The following is a 21,360-nucleotide window of genomic DNA, read 5'->3' on the forward strand; positions in this document are numbered from 1 at the left end:
TTCTAGTTCATGTTTGTACCATATTGTAGTCTAGTAAGTTTACAATAGCATTATGTCTAAAAAAAAGCAATGTGTAAACCTTAACTAAAAGTACTTTATTGCTAAAAAATGCTAACCATCAACTGACAATGCAGGGGTGCCACAGACTTTCAGCCTATAAAAGCACAATCAAGTGAAGCTCTATGAAAGCAGATATGCCTGTGTTCCTCATGGTTCTTGGATGGGATGGTGGGGTGGTGCTAGCAAGGTGAGGATGGTGTCCCTTACCTATGTGGTTGTTGGCTTGACGTGAGCTGGGGCTGTGAGCCTGGCATTTATCTAATTCCCAGCAGGCTGGCCTGGTCTCATCCATTTGATGGTTGTTTCAGTGTTCCCAAAAAGCAGCAAGACAGGCCAGCCTCTGCACTCAAGCTTTTTCCAAGTCTCTGCTGCTGTTACATTTGCTGTAAGACACATGGCCAAGTCCAGAATCAGTGTGGGAGGAGCTGGCCATGGCCATGGACAAAGTAAGAGGAGTTCTTATAACTGTTTTTGCAAATAACTCACCATAACCACACACTGTCACCCAGAATCACCTACTACTTAAAAGTTTTGCTGATGGACACATAAAAAGTCAACATACAGTAAGTCACCTACATATGAACCTTCAAGTTCTGAACTTTCAAAGATGCAAACATGCATTTGCATGTCCAAACAAGTAAGTTAGTTCATGTGTCTGGTGTACATTGTCACTTGCATACATACTCTAAATGACTGTGCTTTACTGTACAGTACTGTATAGAGCACAGTAGTACAGTATCTTTATTTCAAGCCCAGCATGTCTGGAAGCAAGCGTAAAAGCAGTGGTGATGTAGTGGTACTGCTAGGAAGAAATTCACAATGCAGGAAATAGCAAGGGAATTTTCTTTATTTGAGGAGGCGCTGTTAGTTTTTGAGGCACAGGACTCAAATGTAGAACTGTACACAAAGGTTGCAGAAGCTGTTCAGAATGCAATCCAGTGCTACCATGTCATATGATGAGAAAAAAAGAGCTATTACCCAGACATCACTGGATTGTTTTGTCAAGAGGGTAGATAGAATTGAATGCAGCAAGGAACCAAAACCTGTGCCATCAACATCAGGTGTGAGAGAAATTGCAACTTGCCCTCTGTCTCCTATTGCTGATAATCCTTCAGCTCTACCATCTCCCACCTCCTCCAGTCAGTAACTTTCTTACCTGTTCACTTGATGACAGCCTCTGTATGCCAACTGTTGTACTGTACTACTGTACTTTTCAAGGTATTGTACTGTAAGATTAAACATGTTTTCTTTTTTTAATGTATTATTTGTGTGAAAAGTATTATAAACCTACTACAGTAGAGTACTATATAGCCGATTGTGTTAGGTGGGTACCTAGGTTAACTTTGTTGGACTTATGAACAAATTGGACTTATGAACGTGCTCTCAGAATGGAATTCGTTTGTATATAAGGGACTTACTGTAGCAGGTTTTCCACTTGATAGTAAATTTGGATAAGAATGGTTGTGAACTGTTAAAGTGAATATTCAGACAGTGAAAGTTAGAATAGGAAGTATAGGTGTATTTTAAGTGAAAAACTTGCAAGTGGCAGAAACTGTGTTTAAGAGCAAATGTTACAAACACCTTTGGATAACTTTCTTTTTTACCTTTGACACTTTCAACTCATTTAAAGGCATTTTACCTCAAAGTGAGTACTGATTTTCTTAGTCTTCATTTGGTCTCTACATTAGTTTCCTAGGGCTGTCATAAGAAAGTACCATAGGGGGGTTTCCCTGGTGGTGCAGTGGTTGAGAGTCCGCCTGCCAATGTGGACTCTCATAGGGGACATGGGTTCGTGCCCCAGTCTGGGAAGATCCCACATGCCGTGGAGCGGCTAGGCCCGTGAGCCATGGCCACTGAACCTGTGCATCTGGAGCCTGTGCTCCACAATGGGAGAGGCCACAACAGTGAGAGGCCCGCGTACCACAAAAAAAAAAAAAAAAGTACCATAGGGAACCTTCAAGATGGCAGAGGAGTAAGATGTGGAGATCACCTTCCTCCTCACAAATACATCAAAAATACATTTACATGTGGAACAACTCTTACAGAACACTACTGAATGCTGGCAGAGGACCTCAGACTTCCCGAAAGGCAAGAACCAGGTACCTGGTGGTGTGGCTGACAGGGTCTTGGTGCTCTGGCCTGGTGTCAGGCCTGAGCCTCTGAGGTGGGAGAGCCTCAGGACACTGGACCACCAGAAACCTCCCAGGCCCACATAATATCAATCAGTGACAGCTCTTCCAGAGATCTCTGTCTCAATGCTAAGACACAGCTCCACCCAACGACCAGCAAGCTCCAGTGCTGGATGCCCCATTCCAAACAACCAGCAAGACAGGAACACAACCCCACCCATTAGCAGAGAGGCTGCCTAAAATCAAAATAAGATCACAGACACCCCAAAACACACCACCTGCCTCAGTCTTGCCCACCAGAAAGACAATATCCAGCCTCATCCACCAGAACACAGGAACCAGTCCCCTCCACCAGGAATCTTACACAACACATCGAACCAAGCTTACCCAGTGGGTGCAGACACCAAAAACAACAGAAACTATGAACGTGCAGCCTGCAAAAAGGAGACCGCAAACACAGAAAGTTAAACAAAATGAGAAGACAGAAATATGCAGCAGATGAAGGAGCAGAGTAAAAACCCACCAGACCAAACAAATGAAGAGGAAATAGGCAGTCTACCTGAAAAAGAATTCAGAGTAATGATAGAAAAGATGATCCAAGATCTTGGAAATAGAATGGAGAAAATGCAAGAAACGTTTAACAAGAATCTAGAAGAACTAAAGAGCAAACAATAATGAACAACAAAATAAATGAAATTAAAAATTCTCTAGAAGGAATCAATAGCAGAATAACTGAGGCAGAAGAACAGATATGTGGCGTGGAAGGTAAAATAGTGGAAATAACTACTGCAGAACAGAATAAAGAAAAAAGAATGAAAAAAATTGAGGACAATCTTAGAGACATCGGGACAATATTAAACAGACCAACATTCAAATTATAGGGGTCCCAGAAGTAGAGAAAAAGAAAGGGACTGAGAAAATATTTGAAGAGATTAGAGTTGAAAACTTCCCTAATATGGGAAAGGGAATAGTCAAGTCACGAAGAACAGAGAGTCCCATACTGCATAAATCCAAGGAGAAACATACAAAGACATATATTAATCAAACTATCAAAAATTAAATACAAGGAAAAAATAGAAGCAGCAAGGGAAAAACAACAAATAACATCCAAGGGAATCCCCATAAGGTTAATAGCTGATCTTTCAGCAGAAACTCTGCAAGTCAGAAGCGAGTGGCAGAACATATTTAAAGTGATGAAAGGGAAAATCTACAACCAAGATTACTCTACCCAGAAAGGATCTCATTCAGATTCGACAGAGAAATCAAAACCTTTACAGATAAGCAAAAGCTAAGAGAAATCAGCACCACCAAACCAGCTTTACAACAAATGCTAAAGGAACTTCTCTAGGCAGGAAACACAAGGGAAGGAAAAGACCTACAAAAACAAACCCAAAACAATTAAGAAAATGGTAGAAGGAACATACATATTGATAAGTACCTTAAATATAAATGGATTAAATGCTCCAACCAAAAGACTGGCTGAATGGACACAAAAACAAAACCTGCATATATACTGTCTAGAAGAGACCCATTTCAGACCCAGAGACACACAGAGACTGAAAGTGAGGTGATGGAAAAAGATATTCCATACAAATGGAAATCAAAAAAAGCTGGAGTAGAAATTCTCATATCAGACAAAATAGACTTTAAAATAAAGACTATTACAAGAGACAAAGAACGACACTACATAAGGATCAAGGGATCAATCCAAGAAGAAGATATAACAATTGTAAATATTTATGCACCCAACATAGAGGCACCTCAATACATAAGGCAAATGCTAAAAGACATAAAAGGGGAAATCGACAGTAACACAATCATAGTAGGGAACTTTAACACCTCACTTTCACCAATGGACAGATCATCCAAAATGAAAATAAATAAGGAACACAAGCTTTAAATGATACATTAAACAAGATGAACTTAATTGATATTTATAGGACATTCCTTCCAAAACAACAGAATACCCTTCCTTCTCAAGTGCTCATGTAACATTCTCCAGGATAGATCATATCCTGGGTCACAAATCAGGCCTTGGTAAATTTAAGAAAATTGGAATTTTATCAAATATCTTTTCTGACCACAGCGCTATGAGACTAGATATCAATTACAGGAAAAAATCTGTAAAAAAATACAAACACATGGAGGCTAAACAATACCCTACTTAATAACCAAGAGATCACTGAGGAAATCAAAAAATACCTAGAAACAAATGACAATGAAAACACAATGACGCCAAACATATCAGATGCAGCAAAAGCAGTTCTAAGATGGAAGTTTATAGCAATACAATCTTACCTCAAGAAACAAGACACATCTCAATTAAACAACGTAAACTTACACCAAAAGCAATTAGAGAAAGAAGGGAAAAAAATGCCAAAGTTAACACAGGAAAGAAATCATAAGGATCAGATCAGAAATAAATGAAAAAGTAGTGCAGGAAGCAATACAAAGACCAATAAAACTAAAAGCTGGTTCTTTGAGAAGATAAATAAAATTGATAAACCATTAGCCACACTTATCAAGAAAATAAGGGAGAAGACTGAAATCAATAGAATTAGAAATGAAAAAGAAGTAACAACTGACACTGCAGAAATACAAAGGATCATGAGAGATTACTACAAGCAACTCTATGCCATTAAAATGGACACCACGGAAGAAATGGAAAAATTCTTAGAAAAGCACAACCTTCCAAGACTGAACCAGGAAGAAATAGAAAATATAAACAGGCCAATCACAGGCACTGAAATTGAGACTGTGATTAAAAATCTTCACACAAACAAAAGCCCAGGACCGGATAGCTTCACAGGCAAATTCTATCAATCATTTAGAGAAGATCTAACACCTATCTTTCTCAAACTTTTCCAAAATATAGCAGAGGGAGGAACACTCCCAAATTCATTCTGTGAAGGCACCATCACCCTGATACCAAAACCAGACAAAGATGTTACAAAGAAAGAAAAATGCAGTCCAATATCACTGGTGAAAATAGATGCAAAAATCCTCAACAAAATACTAGCAAACAGCACATTAAAAGGATCATACACCCTGATCAAGTGGGGTTTATCCCAGGAATGCAAGGATTCTTCAATATATGCAAATCAATAATGTGCTACACCATGTTAACAAATTGAAGGAGAAAAAACCTACGATCATAGCAATAGATTCAGAAAAAGCTTTCGACAAAGTTCAACACCAATTTATGATAAAAACCCTCCAGAAAGTAGGTATAGAGGGAACTTACCTCAACATAATAATGGCAATATATGACAAACCAACAGCCAACATTGTTCTCAATGGTGAAAAACTGAAACCATTTCCATAAGATCAGGAACAAGACAAGGCTGTCCACTCTCACCACTATTTTTCAACATAGTTTTGGAAGTTTTAGCCACAGCAATCAGAGAAGGAAAAGAAATAAAAGGAATCCAAATTGAAATGAAAAAGTAAAGCTGTCACTGTTTGCAGATGACATGATACTATACATAGAGAATCCTAAAGATGCTACCAGAAAACTACTAGAGCTCAGCAAAGAATTTTGTAAAGTAGCAGGATACAAAATTAATGCAAGCAAGAAACCTCTTGCTTCCTACACACTAATGATGAAAAATCTGAAAGAGAAACTAAGGAAACCCTCCCTTTCACCGTTGCAACTAAAAGAATAAAATACCTAAGAAGAAACCTACGTACAGAGACAAAAACCTGTATGCAGAAAACTATAAGACACTGATGAGAGAAATTAAGGACCATACAATCAGTGAGAGAGATATACAGTGTTCTTAGATTGAAAGAATCAACATTGTGAAAATGACTATACAACCGAAAGTAATCTACAGATTCAATGCAATCCCTATCAAACTACCAATGGAATTTTTCACAGAACTAGAACAAAAACTTTCACAATTTGTATGGAAACACAAATGACCCCGAATAGCCAAAGCAATCTTGAGAAAGAAAAACGGAGCTGGAGGAATCAGGCTCCCTCTCTTCAGACTATACTACAAAGCTACATAATCAAGACAGTATGGTACTGACACAAAAACAGAAATATAGATCAATGGAAAAGACAGAAAGCCCAGAGTTAAACCCATGCACATATGGTCATGTTATTTTTGATAAAGGAGGCAAGAATATACGATGGATAAAAGACAGCCTCTTCAATATGTGGTGATGGGAAAACTGGACAGCTACATTTAAAAGAATGAAATTAGAACACTCCCTAACACCATACACAAAAATAAACTCAAACTGGATTAAAGACCTAAATATAAGGCCGGACACTATAAAACTCTTAGAGGAAAACATAAGCAGAACATTTTATCATGTAAATCACAGCAAGATCTTTTTTGACCCACCTCCTAGAGAAATGGAAATAAAAACAAAAATTAAAAAATGGGACTTAATGAAACTTAAAACTTTTGCACAGCAAATGAAACTATAAACAAGATGAAAAGACAACCTTCAGAATGGGAGAAAATATTTGCACAGGAAGCAACTGACAAAGGATTAATCTCCAAAATATAGAAGCAGCTCATGCAGCTCAATATCAAAAAAAACAAAGAGCGCAATCCAAAAATGGGCAGAAGACCTAAATAGACATTTCTCCAAAGAAGATATACAGATTACCAACAAACACATGAAAGGATGCTGAACATCACTAATCATTAGAGAAATGCAAATCAAAACTACAATGAGGTATCACCTCACACCAGTCAGAATGGCCATATCATCAAAGTATCTACAAAAAATAAATGCTGGAGAGGGTGTGGAGAAAAGGGAACCCTGTTGCAATGTTGGTGGGAATGTAAGTTGATACAGCCACTATGGAGAACAGTATGGAGGTTCCTTAGAAATCTAAAACTAGAACTACCATACTCCCCAGCAAGCCCACTACTGGGCCTATACCCTGAGAAAACCATAATTCAAAAAGAGTCATGTACCGCAATGTTCTTTGCAGCACTATTTACAACAGCCAGGACATGGAAGCACCTAAGTGTCCATCGACAGATGAATGGATAAAGAAGATGTGGCACATATACACAATGGAATATTACTCAGCCATAAAAAGAAACAAAGCTGAGTTGTATTTAGTGAGATGGATGAAACTAGAGTGTGTCATACAGAGTGAAGTAAGTCAGAAAGAGAAAAACAAATACTGTATGCTAACACATATATATGGAATAAAAAAAATGATTCTGAAGAACCTAGGGGCAGGGCAGGAATAAAGATGTAGATGTAGAGAATTGACTTGAAGACACAGGGAGGGGGAAGGGTAAGCTGGGACGAAATGAGAGAGTGGCATTGACACATATACTCTACCAAATGTTAAATAGATAGCTAGTGGGAAGCAGCCGCATATTATTGGGAGATCAGCTCTGTGCTTTGTGACCACCTAGAGGGGTGGGTTAGGGAAGTTGGGAGGGAGACCCAAGAGGGGGAGATATGGGGATATATGTAAGCATATAGCAGATTCACTTTGTTATACAGCAGAAAATAACACAACATTGTAAAGCAATTATACTCCAGTAAAGATGTTTTTTTAAAAAAAGTACCACAGATCCGGTGACTTAAAGAACAGAAATATATATTCTCATTGTCTGGGGGCTAGAAGTCTAAGATCCAGGTGTTGGCAGTGTTGGTTTCTCCTGAGGCCCTCTCCTTGGCTGGCAGATGGCCGCCTTCTCCCTTTATCCCCGCATGCTTTTCCTTTTGTGTGTGTCTCTCTTCTCAAAAATACACCAGTCAAATTGGATTAGGGCCCACTCATATGGCCTCATTTTAATGTAATCAAATCTTGAAAGGCCCTGTGTCCAAGTACAGTCACATTCTGGGGCACTGGGGGTTAGGACTTTAATACACAGATTTGGGGGGAACACAATTCAGCCCATAATAGTCTCCTTGAGTTTTCCATAGCCACCTCTTCCCACACCTCTGTGATGGGCTCCTGCCTGTTTGGAAAGGAGCCAGGAACATGGATTTTTCCCTTAGAATGAGTGAGCACACAAGGACCTAGACTTCAACAGTGGGGGTGAAGCAGAAATAAGGTTCTCTGTTGCCTCCTACCCTGCAGAGGTGGGAGGACAAGAAGATTTGCTATCCAAAGTGGGTACATCACCTGGAGCAGAGAAGGAATGGGGTCCTGGGAGACTGCTGTGTCTCAGGGGCTGGGTGTGACCTGGTCTGCTCAGAAGGATATGCTCAGCAGGTGTCCTGGGGCATGTTGGTCAGGCAGTGCTTTGTGGTCACCCTGGAGAGGGGAGGGAGAGCAGGACCCTTTCTCTATTTGGGAACCCCCTAGGTACCCTTGGGATGGACACTCACTGAAAGGGCACAGGCATTTGGAGGTTGAGCCCCCAGACAAAAGTCACCACCTCATACTTAAAAGTACACAGCAGGCAGGCAACACATCACTCTTCCATGTGGTGAGTGGCAGTAGCTCCCAGCCCAGACTACAGAATTATAGTCATGTTTTAACTGGCAGCTTTATAAATAAGGCCTCGGATCTTTGCTGATTGGTGGAACTCTCTGCTGGTCAAGAAAGTGCTCTTAAATGATGCTGCTTTCTCGGTGTGGGGAGGGAGTATTAGTGCTATGGACAAGGATCGAGGGACCACGTGACAGTGCTATGTGCTCAACATGCAGACAACTGTGAGCTATTCCAATGAAAGAAACAAGGCATTCACATCAGGAGAAGAAAGTAATAGTAATATTCTGAAGAGGTGCAGGCTACAGCCAAACGTGTAATGTTAAGGAGCCATGCCTCAGGGAGTTGGGAGATGGGAGGACTGATAGATGAGATGAGGGCCTCCAGGTTTGGGGACAGCACAGGTGGAATGGGGAGGATGAGGGTGTATGCAGAGTGTCTTGTCACATCGGGTGGTAAGGGGTGTGTTTACAAGGAATCAGATGGTCAGCTTGGGTTATAAAGAAAAGAGCCCTAAGTATCATGCAAAGGAGTTTAAACTCAATTCTTAGACGAGTAGCCATTGTATGCTTTTGAGTAGCAATGGTAGTTGGAGAATATAACATCCAATGGAATGCTTTAATCTGAAAGACAAGTTTAATCTGAAAGCAGTAAATATGTAGCTGAATTCCAGAGGAAGGACAGCTATTCAAGAGAGGGAATGTTGAAAAGGCGAGCAGGCGGATGTGGAAAATGTCCACAGGGTGTAAGAGGGGAGCCTCCTTCGCGATGGGTGCCCTTTCCACCCCTCTCATGCCCCTGCTGGTCCTCCATTCATTTCCCACTCTCCCCTGCACTGCTTCCCACCACAGGGGGCTGACTCCAAAGCCTGCCTTTCCAGGTCCCTGGTCACCTGGCCTTCTGCTGGGTTCAGCCAACCTGAGGCACTTGGAAGATAAGGACAGAAGGGAGGGAGATTTCCCTCCTATTCTCTTGACTGTTAGCATCATCTCCAGCAGCAGCTGTGTCTCCTCCATACCCTTGCTCATCCTGGATTGGGTCCACCTGACATCCACAAGCGACTCCTGGCCCAGATCCACGAACACCATGTGGTCCATTGGGTCTTCCCAATTTGCATCATGCTTGCAAAATTTAAGCCTCAGAGTTCCTTTCTTGCAGAAGCTCCTTCCCAGGCCCCAGGGAAGGTCATAGCAGTGTGTGAAATTTGCAAATGCGAGGCATTTTAAATAATACTGCTATCTCTTCCTCCTCTGATTTCCCCATTACAAGTTCCTCTTGTTGGGTGCAGGTAATTGTGGACCCTAAGGGAAGGTGGGACTGGGGAAGCTTTCAAGCTATGGTTAGTGGGTTAGGCTTCCCTGCAACTTCCATATACTATGATGATCACGGGATGAGCAAGACCCAAGTTCTATCCCAGAGTGATTGTTTCTCAAGGTCCAGGACTCCCGAAGTATGGGTGGCTTGGAGGAAAATCCTAGAGCCCAAGTTCAAATGCAGAATCCGCAAACTTTATATAAAAGAAACTTGAGGCTTTTCCCCATTTAGCAGAGGCCCAAATATACACATGATATTTCCAATAATGAATTGTGAGTTTAAGTAAACTTTTAAAAATCTGTTAATAATAAAATATTTTGTTTCATTATACCAGAGGAAGTAATAATTTTTATTCTCTCTCTCTCTAAAAAACTAACATCATAAAACATTGCCATAGAAAGGTGTGACCAAAGAACAAGCAAGCAAAGATATAGGACTTGTGAGTATGATGAAAGTGGGCCAGTTAGCAAATAAAAATAAAATCTATTTTTCCCTGATTTTGTGATTTTTGTGGCATTTGCAATTTTTGAGTATTTATGTTTTTTTCTCATTCAAAATAAATGTATATATTTTATTTAATATTATATTTATATTTATATATCCTTTTCTTAAAAAGGGCCCTAGGTTACATTAGTATCAGGTGACAAGTCCTGGACCTGCTCAGGAGGGCACCATGTTTCCCTGTTGCATCTTGAGGTTACCTGGTTTCCTGATGCTCCTATGGGTGATCCTTGTAACAAATACTTTTCACAACCCACTCTCCCTGAATTGGTGTCACTCCTCTCGGCTTTGATACAGTCCTCCCTGATGGATACACCCATCACCTGTCCACTTTCTGCCCAGTGGTTCCAGGACCAGATGGGAGGCCTGGTCCCTGCAGAGCCCCCTGCACCACCTGGGTGGGCCTCTCTGGCTTCCTGGAGGCTGCCCTCATATTGCCTGGGTGCCAGGTGGGGCAACACACCCTCTCCACATGCTGTGGGCCCAAGCTCCTGCAGGCAAGGATATTGCATCTGTCTTTATATAAACCTAGCCTCATGCCCAGCACAGAGTAGGGCTTACATGTTGGAGTGTGTGAATGGCTTCCAAAGACTGGAGGAGCCTGGGGTTAGTGGGAAGGATGTTCAGGGAACTCAGGGATGAAAACAGGGCAGGTGCAGTCCCTGGAGGCTGCAGATCTGGAGGCAGGGTTGGAGCAGGTCTCTGGGGGAGAAATGGAGGCCAGCTGTAAAGCGTTGTTTCCTATGATGAATTTGAGGAAGTAACACCAAAAATATATATTTGTTATGCTTCCATACCTGATAATGAAGAAATAAAAATCATTTTATTCTAATCATCATTACATATTATACGTTTTTAACTGAGGCATTTGAACAAAGTCTAACCGGCATGGGCCTGTAATTTCCATTTTACAAAGAAAACTGCCAGTGACTTTCAATACTAAAGGATTTGTCTGTCACCTTCCAGGCGATGACCTGATGTGCTGGGATGGAGGGAGAGCGCCTGTGCCCTGGAGTGTGTGTCTCCTGTAACCTCCTGTCTCCAAGTCCCTGTCCTTTATTAATCTATCATCTTTGCATATGGCCCTCTTCTTTGGTAAAGGAAAGGAGAAAAGCATTAGAAAATAAATTTCTAGTGTTTTAGAAATTACAGAGAGATAGCATGAAGAATCATAATTTTTCTTCTGTTTTGTTAAAATGCTCCACACACTGCTGGCCTGTTTAGGAATCATTGAGCCCTCCAATTATTAAAACAAATTATCAGCATAGGCTCTCCACAAGCATGAAGGTTTAAGTTGGGGATGTTGCACATTTTTCACCTGTTGCAGTTATTAGTATTTCAGACATTAATTTCACAGCTATTTATGAGTTATGTAAAATGTTGTTTTAGATAGACATTGTAAGAATGATTTTTTTTTTCCTCTGCAGGAAAGATGATTAATGCAGTTACAAAGAAAGTTTATGAGAGACATAAAAATATTACTTTGTGGGTGGCAAGTGTTTCTCCAACATTTAGTCAAATGTAAACACAATAAAACATCCACACCAGGCACCAACGCACACCATCCACATTCTGTCTTCTTGAGTTGGAGTTTGTGGCAGGACTTCAGAATAAAGAGAGAATCCCTCCAAACCCTGCAGACCCTTCCTTAGGGCATCATGGTGTGATCCCTTTCCTTACAGAAAAATAGTTCCCCTACAGAAAAATTACTTTCAGCACTGAAAAGCTAACTCCAGGCAGGGATGTGGAAATATAAAATGTTAGAGGTGGAAGCATTCTTATATTTAATCTAACCCAACTCTGCCATTTTACAGAGGAAGAATCAAAGGCCAAGGAAGGTGAATAATCTCACACAGTTTGTAAACAGGGCAAAAGTGGAGTGGATGCCTACACCGGCGTTCTTTCTTCACCGCCTGGTGGTGGTTCCCATATCTGGCAACTAGATTGCAGCTGCTGCAGCTGCTCTCACTCACATCCAGGGAAGCAGATTTTTTTTTAAAATTTGTTGACATATAGTTGATTGACAATGTTGTTAGTTTCAGATGTACAGCAAAGTGATTTGGCTACATATATATATGTGTGTATATATATGTATGTATGTATGTGTGTATATATGTTCTTTTTTACATTCTCTTCCATTATAGGTTATTACAAGATATTGAGTATAATTCCCTGTGTTATAAAGTAGGTCCTTGTTGTTTATCTATTTTATATATAGTAGTGTGTGTACGTTAATCTCAACCTCCTAATTTGTCCCTCCCCCACCCCTGCTTTGGTAACCATAAATTTGTTTACTATGTCTGTGAGTCTGTTCTGCTTTGTAAATAAGTTCATTTGTATCCTTTTTTGGAGTCCACATATAAGTGATATGATATGATATTTGTGTTTGTCTGGCTTATTTCACTTAGTGTGATAATTTCTAGGTCCATCCGTGTTACTGCAAATGGCATTATTTCATTCTTTTTATGGCTGAGTAATATATCATTGTGTGTGTGTGTGTGCGTGTGTGTGTGCGTGTGTGTGTGTGTGTGTATACATATATCACATCTTCTTTATCCATTCACCTGTCACTGGATGGTTATTTCCATGTCTTGTCTATTGTAAATAGTGCTGCAGTGAACACTGGGGTGCATGTATCTTTTTGAATTATGGTTTTCTCCAGATACATGCCCAGGAGTGGGATTCCTGGATCAAATGGTAGTTCTATTTTTTTTTTTTTTTCGGTACACAGGCCTCTCACTGTTGCGGCCTCTCCTGTTGCGGAGCACAGGCTCTGGACGCGCAGGCTCAGCAGCTATGGCTCACGGGCCCAGCCACTCCGCGCCATGTGGGATCTTCCCGGACCGGGACACGAACCCGCGTCCCCTGCATCAGCAGGCGGACTCTCAACCCCTGTGCCACCAGGGAAGCCCTCTATTTTTATTTTTTTAATGAATCTCCATACTGTTCTCCACAGTGGCTGCACCAATATACATACCCACCAACAGTGTAGGAGGATTCCCTTTTCTCCTGGGAAGAAGATTTTGACTATATAGTTTGGCACAATTGGTACTTAGCAGCTGTGTGACTTGATGAAAGTTACTTAACCTCTCAGGCCTCGTTTCACCCCCTAGCAGAAAATCATTATTGTCTGTCTTAATAGTCAGTGCCTGGTGGGTACAAAAGCATCTGTGCCTCATGGGGGTGACTTTAGGTGATGCTGCTTAGCTTGATATATGATTTACCCTTCTCAGATCTGCATTTTATTTTTTATTTTATTTTATTTTATTTTGCGGTATGCAGGCCTCTCACCGCTGCAGCCTCTCCCATTGCGGAGCACAGGCTCCGGACGCGCAGGCCCAGCGGCCATGGCCCACGGGCGTAGCCGCTCTGCGGCACGCAGGATCCCCCCGGACCGGGGCACGAACCCGCGTCCCCTGCATCAGCAGGCGGACCCTCAACCACTGCGCCACCAGGGAAGCCCTCAGATCTGCATTTTAAAACGTATTGTGAAGGGACATAAATGGGGATGGAAAGCAGAGAAGATAAGTAGGGAAAGGGCGTAAAGAGGAGGACTATTTTGTCATTAGGAGACTTTCTGATTTTTCACTTTTAAACAATAAAAAGACCCACTTGGAAATTTTTACTTGGAGCCCTTTGGTAACTTTGGCAAAATTATTGAAGTTTTCTGAGTTTCAATATCCCTGATATAATATAGGGATTTTAAAAAATCTGGTTGGTTTTAGATTCTTTCCAAAATACACTTGAGGCCTTTACAGAAAACAGTCTTTACTGGCTATCATTACCCACATGATTGGTGGACCTTGGCCCTGTTGAGGAGAACATCTTTATCCTTCTCTCCTTATTCCTTTACCCAATAACCCAGTGTTAAAGGGAAAAAGGAAGTAATTCGTTTAGATACCTATATGTACTGTACTGGCTATTCTCACAGCCTGAATTTTATTTAAAGTTTTGAGTGTGTTCTCATGTTCTCTGTTCAAATATAGTCTCTATTTTATAGTCAGCAATCATCATTGTTTGGCTAAAATCTTGCCATCAAGGAGGTGAGGGGTCTGCTCCCCTGTCCCATTTGGCTGAATTTGTACCACAGCATTATTCCTACTTCTCAGGAGTGTCTTTGACTTTCCTGCTTCTTGTGTTCAGGGCCCTAGCAAGGGAGGCATCTATCTGCCCAGCTCACTCCTGTACCTCACTGAGGTCTTGTTCTAAGTCACCTTCTCAGTGAGGACCACAGCCCCCGCCCCTGCATCCCACTCTCTCTACCTTTTCACCTACAATACATGTCTGGTGTGAATCATCTAGACACTGATCATGTGGGCACAGTCTCTCAGGGCCTAAAATGGGAGCATGTGAATCTATCATGTGCCCACAAGGAGGGATGCTGCAATACTTGGTGAATAGTACCAATGACCACCATGATCTGTCTTTAGCTGCCAAATGTTTTGTCTGTCTCTCCCTAATCAGGACAGACACACTCCTCCCTTCTTCAATTGAGGTAACCCCAAAGGTCCACCCAGTCCCATCCCCAACGTCATAGTTACCTGTATGTGTACGTCTTCACATCAAGTTTGCACATGGCTTTCCTTGATCCACCGACCTCTAAACTGAAAAGAAAAGCTATCTAACCCACACCTACATATACAGTATAGCTACAAGGATGAAGAAAGGCCAGGATAATCACAATCAACCCACTGGTTTGCAGCAATTCTGAGTCCCCAGTGGGCAGATCCTGAGTGGGCTCTCTTCCCTGGGAAGAGAGTGTCTTTGATTAAGCTTTAACTTGCTCCCAGAGTTGGGCTCCCAAGAACTCTTCTCCTTGGCTCTTGACTCCATTGTCTGGGAGTTTTCCTTTTCCATTAACTGTTCTGGCCATGGAAAAGTTAACATTGGAGAATAAGCCTCCTTTGGGGTCCAATCAGCTTTTCCAAGCCACGATCTACCCATCACAAAAAGAAATGCAAGAGTACATCTAAGTCTCAAATAGTCACAGACATTTTTTCCTGACTTGAGGTTCCTTTGGCAGTAGAACTCTCTCAAAACCCAGCCAGCCTCTTACCTGATAGGCCAGTTTAACAGTTGCATAGATCTTGTGTCAACACGATTCCAAGATCCATGATATGCCTTTGTTTTCAATGCCACTGCCTCTACCCAACCCTTTGCCGTCACTCTCACCTTCAATTTTTCTCTTAAATTAAGTACAGACACCTTGGTCCCATCAGTGTTCAGTGGAAGAGTCATATATTAGTCACTTGTCCTTGGAGCCATATTTGCACAAAGATTTTGCATCATGACAACTTAACCCATTTAGAGATTTTTAGCAATGGGTCTGATTATTTCTGCAAAGGTGAGTTTCAATAGGCTTTTAACAGTCAAAGCATTTCTTGAATCTTTGATTTACTGATAGGGTGAGAAACATTTGCTTCTTCCGTTCCTACAAGAATCAGTGTTTGTTTTACCTTTCTTTTCTCTTTTTTCAACTAAATAAAAGTTGCAAGTTATTATCTGGGGATCTTACTGAGGACTTAAGCCTGGGAGACAGCCTTTCAGATAGCTCTGAGGAACTGCTCTGAAGAGTTAAGGGAGAAGCCAGGATACATAGACTTTTGCTGGGAAAAAATGTAGTCAAACATCAAAAGATCACTGCTAATTACAAAGAACAGATATTTCAGGTTAATGATTTTGGTGCTTTTCTATGTATGGGAAGATGTAAGAATCTAGGTTCATTGACATTATTCCTTAAATATGCATTTAACTATCTAGGGCCAGTTTCCAAAGCACAAAATACTTCCTGTTATTCTCCATCCTGAATTCCCCTCAGGGCACACCACTGCAGGGGCTGATGGCTTGGTCCTTGTAGAACTGGAAATTGGGGCAACATTCTTTGCTTACTGGAATGGCAGGCAACAGTCTCTGTTCACACTTTCATAGCTGCTTTCAAACCAGCCAATTATCCTCTGAGATAATTTCTTTCTTGTGTTAACTTACCAAGCATAGTCAATAGCAGTCAATACATCCGACATGTCATGTTTTTTCACCTTAATTGTCTGTTTAAGGCCTGTTTTCCCTGACTGGAATATAAGCCCCATGAAGGCAGGGGTTTTTCCTATTGGCACAGTTCTGGGCCTTCAGTGGTTTTCAGGGTCTGACATAGTCAGTGCAACAAAGACATGATGAATGAGGGGATAAGTTAATAAAAGGCTGGATTTGGTCTGTTGAATTACCTGTGTCAAAAAGGTTCTTTAAACCAGAAACTCAATGAAAAGGGTAAATATGGGATTTGTTGAAAATTACTGAACTCTGTAAAAGTAATTCATTTATAATATCTAATATGTAAAGAAACTATGAAAGATATTAAAATCACTAACAGTCTTCCTCTAGCTCCTCCTTACTATGGACCTAAAGCTAATCCTTTAAACTGTGATTATGGGAGGAGCCTCTGAGGTGGTCCAGGCTCAAGACATTTCTCCATGTCTCACAGTGACGTCAGCCCCATCCTGTATCTAATGCTGTAAATACTGGGGTTGCTTCCAGTTACAGAAGTAATTTGAGTGCCATCAGCCCTTTTTCAGAATCAGCATTCGGCTTGGGTGTCTATCAGCTCTATTTTTTTTTTTGTCATTGCTTATTTTTTGCTTTTTGATTTGCATTGTGTTATTTGAGAAGGCTCTTGAGTGAAAATGATAATTATTATTATCTGAGCTAATACTTTCTGGATAATTTGTTTTATGCCAGGCACTAGAGCTTTTTATTTAACTATTTATTTCCTTCCATATAACCCCTTTAGGAGGTAAGCACTACTATTCTACCCATTTTACAGATTAGAGAATGGTAGATTTTGATACCTGCCACAGCTTGGACTTAGGAATATAGGAGAGTCTGCATCTATGTTCTGAATTGTATTCTACTACCTCTTGGCCCCTCACCACACTCTATGTGTTTATTACAATTTATTATTTACAGAACATTTTCACATATGTTATCACACTGTTGACAAATAATATCAGTTACCTTTATTGAATGTCCATCACGTTGATCCAGGCACAGTGTTAGGCACTAACAGAAAGGGATGTGGGCAGGTGAGGATGCAGACATAAGGAGAACCATACTCCTGAGAAAGAAAACAAAACCTGCAGAAAATCCACTAAAATAGAAATGTCTTGCCCCTCCTTTTGCTCTGTTTCAGGAATACCAAATTGATATATTTTTTGCCCAGACCTGGACCGACAGTCGCCTTCGGTTCAACAGCACAATGAAAATACTTACTCTGAACAGCAACATGGTGGGGTTAATATGGATTCCAGATACAATATTCCGCAATTCCAAAACTGCAGAGGCTCACTGGATCACCACCCCTAATCAGCTCCTCAGAATTTGGAATGATGGGAAAATCCTTTACACTTTAAGGTGAGATGCTACTGATGGTCTGATATTGGGGACTTTAATTTAGATCATTGTAGGAATGGGACCCTATTTTTCATTGCTAAGTTCTATCACTTCTCATGTTCAACATGCTACTGGGTCTTGAGGAAGTTTTTCCTAATCCCATGTTATGTAAAAATAAAGACATACAAATTATCTGCGATGAATATAAACTCCTTCCTTCATCAGAATCCATTTCTGCTGTAAGTGCGCTGTGGAAATTATCTTTAATATGTTTAACCCACAGGACCATTCAGCTAAGAAAATAAAGATGTCTTGGTGTACTAATTGAAAAATGTAATTATAGCCAAATTTGAGACCAAAAGGAACAAAAGAGCACAGAGGGTGTTCCCTAATGCATCCCTAATGGAAGTGGCAGCTACCTTGTAATGAGTCCTCTTGGCTGTCCTCACAGAAACCCAGCAAAGTAAGAGGGGCTGTGTTTGAAAGATGTGAATAGAACTACCTGCCCAAAGTTTCCATCGGGAACTAGTGTTACCCGGGTTTGAACTTGGGTCTGTATCTCTCAATAGTCTCTCCGCTAGGGTGAACAAATGGCTGCAACATACCATAGAATGCCCTGCACCTAAGCCAGTCTTTCTGCTCACCCAGCGTTGGGATCAAGGACAGTGGTGTCTGGACCCTGCTCTCCCAGTGTCTGAGCCCTCTCCAGAGCACTGGACTGAGTGCCTTGTGCTGATATCTCTGTCTCACTGGCTTTGCTGCTTTACAGCTGCTTCCTGCACCTCCTGTCCTGTTCTTGACACAGCCTCTCCTCATTCTGCTCCTCCTGCCTTAGGACTTCCCCATCACTTTACCCACTTTCCACTTTCCTGCTGACTTAGCTCATCCATTCCTAAGACTTTAAAAGCCATATACACGCTGAGGATTCATTCCCACATTCATTTCCAACCCCAAACTTCCCTTCTGGGCACCAGATTCTAGGAGCCACCTACCTGTGTGTATCTCCTCCTGAAAGCCTAAAAGGCATTTTGATTCAGCATGCTGCAGGGGAATGTCATTTCTCTAATACCTCTGACCAGGCCCCTGTGTCCTCCTGGCTAAGTGAATACCACTGCCAGCCCTTGAACACAACCCCCTCCTCCCACATCCAGTATCAGGAGCTTTTAATTGCAAGTGATTTGTGGCCATAAGGAGAAATCTGTAATTCATATGGTAAACACGTATTTGTAGCACAGATAAAGGCACAGATTAATATCAAAATAAGCAGAAGATTAAAGAATTTTAAAGTTTCACGGAAATAATAATGTTGGCAGCTTGGGAACAGCAACAACAATAAAAGCCACAACAGGGAATTCTGCTGATGAGTTAGTTACATTTGGAGAACAGGAGTTTGTAATAGCTATTTCCTTATCAATTCTTAAAGGAATATAAATGAGACTCTGAAATGAAGGTGAGCTTCAGCAAACCAGAATAGAGACATGGCCAGTCCTGCGATCCTTTATAGAAATTCTGACCCAAGGAATGTCTGCTTTGAAAAGATGCAATACACACATTTAGTGCAGCCACGACCTGCCTAGTCAAGTAGGGGGGTTAGCCAAGTATGAATTCTTCCCTACAAGTGGATGAACTTGACATTATACCTATTTAGGCAAATATACCATTTTCAAAATGGAGGAAGGATTTAATTCAGTCAAACAGATTAAAAACAAGGACATAAGAAACAAGGACACATGAAAACAAGGACATATTGAAACAAAGACATATGAAAACAAGGACATATTGTTTTGATTTGTTTCCTCTCTTACTTGGCTTATATTTCTAGACACAGTCAGGAATTTTAATAATGGAAACTTCCTCTGCTTCTGATAGTTAAAAGTAAAACAAAGTAACACAACACAAAAAAACCCAAATGGTATACTGAATGGATGGTGCCCCTGCTAAGAGTGAGCTCTATGTGGCCACCTCAGGCCCCTGCTCCCCACATGGTAGTAATGTGACCGCCCCTGGCTTTGCTTAGGGCCTTTGCTGGATTGTCGCTGGCTGGCCACAAGAGTGATGCTTGGCTCCCCCACAGGCTCACCATAAATGCAGAATGCCAGCTGCAGCTGCACAACTTCCCCATGGATGAGCACTCCTGCCCGCTGATATTCTCCAGCTGTGAGTACTGACTTGGGGTATGACTGCTCTGTAAATGATTGTCTAGCCTATGCTGATTTCTAGCAAACAGTCACATGATTGATTATAGCATCACTATACAACCAGAGAAAATGGATAACGGTTTTCGTCTGGGCCACCTGGGTATATTCACTCTAGACGTTGTTACATAGGACCTATGTTACAAAATAAGTAGCTTTGATAAATCTTTGAACAACTTAACCATTTTGTTATAATATTAAAGAACTCAGAAGTTGATGAACAGTTGACTTACCAAAGACCCTTATGCTAATGAGCTGTGCGTATTATTTGGACATATACAGAATTCATTTGCAATAATTTTACGCTTAATATCATCTTCAAGTCAAGTGGTTTGTCTTCAACATAAAAAGATAAAGTTTTTACTTAAATATATTTATAGTTGTCTCATTACACTATAATAGGATGTAATTTTTCATAGTATTTTATTTTCCAATATTTTACATAGGATTGATACCAGAGCTAACAAGTAATCACTTACAAATTCTTAAAGACAATATATAATTCTAAGTACAAGGCTACAAATAAAAGGAAATATCAAATTTATTTGCTTATAAAGTTTTAAAGTAAAGGTCAATATAGAAATATATCTGTGGAATTTATGATGATTCATTTAAAATATATTGACCACAGCTACTTAAGTATGACTCATAAGAGTTCAACTAACTTCACTGATTATCTTTAAAATTGCATATGGGGCATGACAAAAAAATTTGATGAAGTCTCCGGCAGAAGGTTTTGTGGCTTTCTTCACTATACATTAGAGTGAAAAGACAAAAATGAAATAATGGATAAACACATTTTACAGTTCGTTTTAAATTCAGAAAAAGACAAAAGAGAAAGCAAAATTTACCTAGGGATAAATTTAACCAAGGAGGTTAAAGACCTGTATATTGAAAACTAAAACGTGTTAATGAAAGAACTTGAAGAAAACACAAATAAATGGAAAGATATTCTATGCTCACATATTGGAAGGATCAATATTTTTAAAATTTCTATACTACCCAAAGCAATCTACAGATTCAATGCAATCCTTATCAAAATTCCATTGGCATTTTTAAAGAAATAAAACAAATAATCCTAAAATTTGTATGAAACCACACACACACACACACACACACACACAAACTTGAATAACAAAAGCCATCTTGAGAAAGAAGAAAAAAGTGGAAGTGTCACAGTCCCTGACTTGAAACTATACTACAAAGGTAGAGTCACCAAAACAGTATGGCACTAGCATAAAAACAGACAGATGGATCAGTGGAAAAGAATAGAAAGCCCAGAAATAAATCCACATATATGTGGTCAATTAATTTACCACAAAGGAGACAAGAATATATACAATGAAGAAAGGAC

The 21,360-nt window shown here is 40.6% G+C and overlaps 1 protein-coding gene across 2 annotated transcripts in view; it reads left to right on the top strand.

Moving 5' to 3' along the window:
- The window catches only part of GABRG3 (gamma-aminobutyric acid type A receptor subunit gamma3), a gene marked incomplete at both ends in the record, with an annotated part of 633,338 nt that overhangs the window by 434,782 nt on the left and 177,196 nt on the right, over positions 1-21,360 (top strand). For both annotated transcript variants that reach the window (XM_082648557.1, XM_082648558.1), the window contains 2 exons: positions 17,612-17,832; positions 19,886-19,968. In XM_082648557.1, the coding sequence (XP_082504683.1) occupies positions 17,612-17,832; positions 19,886-19,968 (304 nt within the window). The remainder of the gene's footprint in view (positions 1-17,611; positions 17,833-19,885; positions 19,969-21,360) is intronic.

This window comes from Grampus griseus, assembly GCF_964374135.1.
Source record: "Grampus griseus genome assembly, chromosome: 2".
NCBI classification, from domain to species: Eukaryota; Metazoa; Chordata; class Mammalia; order Artiodactyla; family Delphinidae; genus Grampus; species Grampus griseus.